Raw genomic sequence first — 8,051 nt, 5'->3', positions numbered from 1 at the left:
CACTGTCTTGTGCATGCCGAGACAGGGGCTGCTTTTTTGGGTAGCAGGTCACTCCTTCACCCCCACCCTGCACTGCCCACTTTCCCACTGAACAGTCTAAGCTGGGAGGAGCTCGGGGAAGGCCTGGGAATGCAGGGCTCCCTCTGCTGGCTCTTGATGAGGCTCTCCTTCTGCTAGAATGCACCCAAGTGTCCACCTCCCCCACCACAGCCTCCAGAACAGCCACAGCAGTAGGCTGTCACCAGGCTGACCAGCACAGAAGTCTTTATTATGATGCCGTGCCTGTGGGCAGGCACATTCAAGTGAGGGCGTGTCTCACATGTCTGACCCCTGGGTGTGGGGCACAGGGCTGGCGAAGCTCAGGAAGATGTCCTCCAGGGAGACCTGGCTGACCGCATAGTCATCCAGCGCAAACTCCTCCCGGGCTCGCTCCAGGGTCCCAAACACCTGCGTGAAGGAGGAGACCAGTGGGGACAGCTGGCACTGGGAGGGATGAACTGGGGTGACCAGCCCTCCCCCAGGGGCCAGCCCTTCTTTCAGCTGTCCACAGCACCTCCCAAGATGTCCTTCTACAGATTTCATTTTTCTGTCTCTCAGGGAAGGAGCCCAGGTAACCCAGAGGTTATGAGGTGTCCAAGGACCCCAGAGAGCAGATGACTCAGCAGGTTTGCCTGCCCAGGTGCCCAGGTGTGCACATACCTTTGCCCAGCTGAGGCCATGACTGGGCAGGTGGTAGTGGACCATCCCCTGGTGTTCATCCTCCAGGACGCTGCCTGCACAGGGAGAGACGCAGGCTGGTAACGGGGAGAGGGCTTAGCCCTGACCCCACCCTGAGGGCCGCTGGCCTACCGCACCTGGAAAGGTCAGGTTCACAAAGGCCTTGAACTCCTCCAGCGCCACCTTCTGCACATCGGCCCGGACCTTGGCCCGCAGGGAGTAGCCACTGCCAAACTTGCTCTTGAGGTGCTGCGGGCTGCCCAGGCACTTGAACTGGCCCTGCACCATGATGGCCAGCCGCGTGCACAGGGCTTCGCACTCCTCCATGCTGCGGAGAGGCGGGCAGGCCTGAGGCCGGGCCAGTGGATCCAGGGACGAGGTGCTGGTGCCCACCAGGCAGTCCCGGCCCCTCCCACTGACCCGAGAGGCCCGGCTCTACCTGTGGGAGGTGATGAGAATGGCTTTGCCGGACTCACGGGCCCGTGCCACCATGTCCCAGAGCAGGCGCCGGGCCACAGGGTCCATGCCGGTGGACGGCTCGTCCAGAAAGATGACCGCAGGGTCTCCAATCAGGGCGATGCCGGCACTCAGCTTCCGCTTGTTACCGCCACTGGGGGCAGAGGGGCCAGGGGATCAGGGTGAGGGCTCCTCAGTCTCCAGCAGTGAACCTACTTGGTCCAGGCTCACTTCTGGTTACAGGGACACCTTTTCCCTTTGTTCAGGAAGTGTCTGGGGGCTCTCAAAGACATGGTCCACTGCCCTTAAATAGCCAGGGCACAAACCATCGCCTGGACACTGTGATCAGGTCCCCGAGTTGCCTGTAAGGGATATGTGAATATTTGAGGGGCCTCTGGTAGTACAAACAACTAACCCTTGACTGTTAACCCCAAAGGTGGTGGTCCACCTAGATGTGCCTCAGAAAAGCTGCAATCTACTTCCAAAAGAGCAACCACGTCACAGCAGAACCAGAGGAGATACAAAGGGTAACAATGCTATGAAGAACTTTTTGGTGCACAATGGGTTAAGTGTGGGACTACCAACTGAAATGTCAGCAATTCGAATCCAGCAACTTCTCCATGGGAGCTGTTCCACAGGATAAAGATGACAGTCTGCTTCCATAATGGATTACAGCCTGGGAAATCTGATGGAGCAGTCCTACTCTAGCCTATAGACTTGAGGACAAAATTCGGAAGGGATGGGAAGGAGGAGGAATGGAAAGGGAAAAACCACAGGGAAGACGTGGGATAAGGAATGGTCTATGAGTGGGAATCAACTTGCTGTCAATGGATTTATGAAGAACTGTGCTCCAAAAAATTTGAAAGCCTAGAAGAAAGAATACATTTCTAGAAACACAGTATTTACCCAAACTTATACAATCTAAGGTAGAAAATTTGAATGGACCTATCACAAAAGAAAAAAATTGAACAGGTCATAAAAACAAAACCAAGAAACCTCCTAACAAAAAAGTCCTGGCCTAGACAGTTTCACTAGAGAATTCTACCAAACATTCTGAGATAAGCTGACACCAATTCTCCTCAATGATTCCAGATCATAGAAGAGAATGCAATACTCCCAAACTCATTTTATGAAGCAAGCGTAACACTGGTACCAAAGTCATGCAAAGCCACCACTAAAAATGAAAGTCATAGAGTGAGATCGTTCATAAACATAGGCGCAAAATTTCTCAACGACATCCTAGCCAATAGAATTCAACATCATATAAAAAATAATGTATCATGACCAAGCAGGATTCCTATCACGTATGCAAGGATGATTCAACATCAGAAAAACAATCAATGTAATCCACTACATAAATAAAACCAAGGAAAAGAACTCCCCCTCAAAAAAAACCAAAAAACAAATAAAAAACATCAGTCACTGAAAATCCTTGTGGCGTCTCAAATTATAAAAACAACCAGGCTTGCTGGTCAGAAGGAGGCTGGTAGAACCCTAAGACTGTGACCTTTAGCCACCCTTCAGCTGTGGAACTGAACTCACCCTGTGGCTTAATTTTCAGCCAAACAATCAATTGGTGTATGGGGGACAACAATGCTAGTGAGGAACACACCAGAAAATGGTCAACCACTCAAGATCCAAAGGGCAGCGTTGACTTGAGGACAAAATTCAGAAGAGACGGGAAGGAGGAGAAATGGAAATGGAAAACCTCAAGGAAGATGTGGGATAAATGATGTTATATTGAGGGGGCTGCAATCAGTGAGATGAAATGTGCTGAATATAAAACCGATCATCTGCTCTGTAAACCTTTAGTCAAGTCACAATAAAAAGTTAAAAAAAAGAAAAAAAGAATAAAGAAAAATAAACCCCATGGAGTTCAGTTCTACTCTGACACACATGGGGTGTCTCCACGAGTTGGAACCAACTTTAGGGCGCCTGTTACTGGGGTAGGAGCATCTCCATCTGAGGGGAAGGGAAGAGGACCACTTTGTTGTTGTTGTGTGCCATCAAGCGTTTTCAAGGAAGGCTTGAACTACTGACCTTGCAGTTAGCAGTCCAGTGCTAACCATTTTATTGCTGTTGTTAAGTGTCATTGAGTTAGTTCCAACTCATAGTGACCCTGGATAGTGTTTCCAAGGTCCACTGACTTTGTGGTTAGTAGACCAGTGCTTACCTTACAGCACCACATGAGGACCATGTTAGTTACTTAAAAACCCACACGCTATGGAGTCTTTACTGTGTGCTGCAAAATTGGTTTCAACCACAAGGTTGGCGGTTCAAGTTCACCAGTTGCTCCTTGGAAACCCTATACAGGGTTGCTATGAGTCAGAACCGGCTCGACTGTACTTAACAAATCAGTCTTCTGAAGTCTAAGGTGGAAGATGACAACGTCCTTGAAACCAAAGCCACAGAGAGGAATGTGGCCACAAGGATGGACTGCTGGGAAATCTCAGCTGAGCCTGAAGCCTGGGCCTCCTAGTACTTCCCCATGCTACTGTGCCACAGACCTCCAGGGGGCGCTGCACACAACAGCGGTGCTCATGAGGTTTTTAGCACAAAGGAGCCAAGGTGGCACTGTGGAATAGGAATTGGATGGCTAATTGCAAAGTTGACAGTTCACACCCACGAATCGCTCTGCAGGAGACCAATGAGGTTGTTTGCTCCCATAAGGATTTAGTCTTGGAAACCCTACACAGAGTGGCTATGAGTTGGAATTGACTCGTCGGCAGTGGTTTGGTTTGGTTTTTCCTTAGCAGGGGCACCTTACTGGCACAGTAGTTAAAAGCACTCAACTGTGAAGTCAGAGGTCTGCAGTCTGAAGCTACCAGGTTGCTCCACAGGAGAAAGATGCAGCTGTTGGGAACCCTTTGGTGTGGCTCTACTCTGTCCCATCACACCGCTGTGACTCAGAGGCGACTAGTGGCGGTGGGTTTGACTTCCCTTGCAGAATACCAGTAACTCATATGCCCCAGAAAGAGGATTGGGGAACATGGGCCTAGAAGGCAAATCCTCCCCAAATAGGACATCCTCATGGGGGGTAGGAAGGAAGGCCCATGCACACCTGGTCCAGACACTAACACCTGTGCTCAGACTGCGTCTGCAGCCCAGGGCTAAGAGGAAGCTGTTGGGGGCGGGGTGGGGGGGTTGCAGCCCAGGGGAGAGACCTGCCCGGTATCCTGTGGCTGGTGGGGAGGCTGAGGGCAGCCTAGGCCTCACCTGTAGGTACACACCAGCTTGTCAGCAAACGTGTGCAAGAATAAGTCATCCAGCATTTGGCTCACGCAGGCTCCAATGTGGCGCTCAGGGATGCCTCGGAGCCGGGCATACAGGACCAGCGTCTCCCGCGCAGTCATGTGGTCCAGCAGGGCGTCGAACTGAGGGCAGTAGCCGATGCGCTGCTGTACCTGAGAGGCACCCAGAGGGGACCGGTCAGAGAGAGGAACGCTGATCTCGGGAACCAGGGTCATCGGGCTGGTTCACTCTCTGCCTTTGCCCTGCGCCTTGTGACAGATGACAGACGTGAGTGGCTGTACTCCATGGCAGGAGAGGTGGCAGGTGGAGGTGGCCCTGGAGTGGCACGCAGCCCTTCTGTGGGCCGAGAAATCAGTTCTGGAACTGCTCTGCGTTCCTCCTCCTGCCTGCCTGGTGTGAAATCTCTGCTCCCATCCATAGAAGACACTCACTTTGTTTTTTACCTTTAAAACATACTTTGGAGACATGTTAACAACACCTGCATGGATTTTCCTCATAAAATGTTCAAATAAGCTAGTCTCTCTTTTGGCCACAGGTGGAACCTGGCTGCTGTGTGCTTGCTGACCTTAGTTGAACGCAGTCCCCACGTGGACGGGTGCTCTGCAAGGGGACCACTTGTTTGTTGAACCCAGCAGGCCCTGGCACTCTCCCTGTGCCAGCAGGTGCAGACCCAGCCCACTGGGCTTCACCACTACAGCCGCATCCAGGGCCAGATTCTAGTTCATGTTTAGAAAATACAGACATGTTAATTTCCAAGTTTCTAGCGCCATAATATTGCACCCTCATGTGGACGGGAGCACTGCACAGTGAATAAGGAAGCCTGAGGGAGAATGGGCGTCTTTGAATTATGGTGTTGAAGAAAATTGAATAGACCATGGACTGCTGGAAGAACCAATCTGTCTGAAGGAAGTGCAGCTCGAATCTTCCTGAGAATCAAGGATGGTGAGGCAGTCCCAGGTGCTTTGGACTTGTGATCAGCAGGGACCAATACCTGGAAAATGACATCATGCTGGTAGAGTGAGGGTCAGTGGGAAAGAGGAAGCCCCCCCCAGTGAGATGGACCTCCACAGTGGCTATGATAGGCTCTAACATGGAAACCAGGTAGTGTTGCAATCTGCTGTGCACGGGGCCTCTATGAGTTGGAGCCAACTTGATGTCATCTTAACAGTCACACTTCACCACCACCAACGGTAACATCGTGGCAAAAGATCCTGGTTTCTGCCCTTAGAGCAAATGATGAAAAACAGAGGAATACGATTTTTAATCACAGAACCAGTGTTTTACCTCTCGTTCCATTTCCCCATCCAATCAGATGTACAGCCGGGGATCAGCCACCCAGGAGAAGCAGGGTGGGAGAGGGAGCACGCCCTAAACAAAACCGACCATGTCTTTTATAACCTTATCTTGGAAGCTCCGTACCAGCTCTTCAGGCACATTTTGTGGGCCATACAGACCATCCCTGGGTCATGTGGGTAGGGGGCTTTGGGGTCATTTTGGGGTCTGGATACTGCTGTCTATTTTTATAGTTTTTAGCCTTGTAACCCTTCATACCTTCCCTTCTGAATTATTTTGCGGCGTTGTCTTTTAGCCACACATCTATCCCTGGCTGCTTTTCACTGTGTACCAAGCGTGGAGACCTTGGGTATTCCCATTGTCTCCCACAGACGACTGGTACTCAGTTCTGCCAGGCGCCTTAGAGCACTTGTTACTGTTGTGAAGGGCTCTCAAGTCAGTTCCGACTCATAGCAACCCGGGCTGGTGGGTTTGAACTGCTGACTTTGCGGTCAGTAGTCCAGTGCTTACCCTACAGCGCCACACCGGGACTCCTCTTGGAGCACTAACAGTTTCCAAGACCAAACCCACTGCTGACGAGTTGATTCCAACTCAGCAATCGGACAGAGTAGAACTGCCCCATAGGGTTTCTAGGGGTCATCTTTATGGAAGGAACCCTGGTGGTGCAGTGGTTAAGCACTCAGCTGCTCACCACATGGATGGTGGTTGGAAGGCACAGAGGCAGTGTGCGTCTGTAAATTTCATGCCTTTGGAAGCCCCGAGGCTTCCACTGTGTCCTCAAGGCTGCTTATTGGTAACCGCTTTGCTTTGGGTTTGGAATCTTCATGGGAGTGGATCACTAGGCCTTTCCCCATGGAGCCGGATTTCGTTGGTGGCTTGAACATCAACCTTTTGATTAGCAACTGACTGTTTAATCTTTGTGCCCTCGGGGGGCGGGCCTTGGCTGGAGGGCAGGACACTTTGACTTAGGAGACAGTGGTAGACGAGGTCTTGGGGTTTGCTGTAGCTGACTTCTGCGGAGTGAGGCTTCCAGTTCTCTGAGACACTAGGATGGGGGCCTCAAAATGTGGCACTGATTTTTTTCTTCAAGTTAAGATTTTGTATCAGCTGGACTGGGCCAGGATTCTCAGAGTTTGGTAGGTGGGTCCCTCATGGTGTGATTTGATGTGATAAATCAGTCAGAGGACTAAGGGTGGGACATTGCTGTTGTTAAGTGCCATTTATAGCAGCCCTTTAATAGTGTTTTTGAGGAGTGGCTGGTGGGTTTAAACTGCTGACCTCACGGTTCAAACTGACCTTTCAGTCCAATGCTTATACTACAGCGCCACACCAAGATTCCAAGGGTGGGATGTTGTGGTTGTAGTTAAGTGCCGTCGAGTCAGTTCCGACCCATAGCAACCCTGTAGAGGGTTTCCAAGGAGCGACTGGTGAGCTTGAACCACCAACCTTGCAGTTCAAAACGACTTTGCAGTCTGCCGCATTAGCCCACAGCGCCACACCAGGACTCCTCACCACCACCCTGATCTGATTAATGGGAGATTCCCAAGGGTGTGGCATGTAACACCTTTGATTTTACATGCCATAAAAGGAAAGTGACTTGGGCAGAGAAAGGAGGACACATTACAACCAAAAGGAGTTTTGGTAGCATAGTGGTTACGAGTTAGACTGCTAACCTCAAGGTCAGAAGTTTGAAACTACCAGCTGATTGCAGGAGAAAGACAAGGCTTTCTGTTCCCATAAAGATTTACAGCCTTGGAAACCCTACACAGGGTCGCTATGAGTCAGAAATGGAGAGAAACAGCACGAAACATCCATGGAAAATCGGAACATGGAATGTACGAAGTATGAATCTGGGGAAATTGGAAACTGTCAAAAATGAAATAGAACACATAAACTTCAATATTTTAGGCATTAGTGAGCTGAAATGGACTGGTATTGGCCATTTTGAATCTGATGACCACATGGGTTACTATGCCGGGAATGACAAACTGAAGAGGAATGGTGTTGCATTCATTGTCAAAAAGAACATATCCAGATCAGTCATGAGGTACAATGCAGTCTGTGATAGGATAATATCCATGCGCCTACAGGGAAGCCCAGTTACCACCACTATTATTCAAATTTATGCATCAACCACTAAAGCGTAAGGATGAAATAGAAGAATTCTACCAACTTCTTCAATCTGAAATCAATCAAACATGCAATCAAGATGTATTGATCATTACTGGTGATTGGAATGCAAAGGTTAGGAACAAAGAGGAAGGACCAGTATTTGGAAAATGTGGCCTTGGTGATAGAAATGATGCTGGAGAACGCATGATAGAATTCTGCAA

General features: G+C 50.1%; 1 protein-coding gene across 1 annotated transcript in view; it reads right to left on the bottom strand.

Moving 5' to 3' along the window:
- Positions 1-315: 315 nt before the first annotated feature.
- LOC102812607 (ATP-binding cassette sub-family A member 3-like) overlaps positions 316-8,051 on the bottom strand; it is a 116,790-nt gene continuing 109,054 nt past the window's right edge. The window contains exons 26-30 of the mRNA XM_006873962.1: positions 4,390-4,577; positions 1,157-1,327; positions 855-1,045; positions 700-773; positions 316-447 (exon numbers count right to left, since the gene is read on the bottom strand). Of these exons, the coding sequence (XP_006874024.1) occupies positions 316-447; positions 700-773; positions 855-1,045; positions 1,157-1,327; positions 4,390-4,577 (756 nt within the window). The remainder of the gene's footprint in view (positions 448-699; positions 774-854; positions 1,046-1,156; positions 1,328-4,389; positions 4,578-8,051) is intronic.

The sequence above is a fragment of the Chrysochloris asiatica genome, unplaced genomic scaffold (assembly GCF_000296735.1).
Source record: "Chrysochloris asiatica unplaced genomic scaffold, ChrAsi1.0 scaffold00257, whole genome shotgun sequence".
Lineage (NCBI taxonomy): Eukaryota > Metazoa > Chordata > Mammalia > Afrosoricida > Chrysochloridae > Chrysochloris > Chrysochloris asiatica.
The sequence above is the reverse complement of the archived record's forward strand: the minus strand, read 5'-3'. Positions and strand labels throughout refer to the sequence as shown.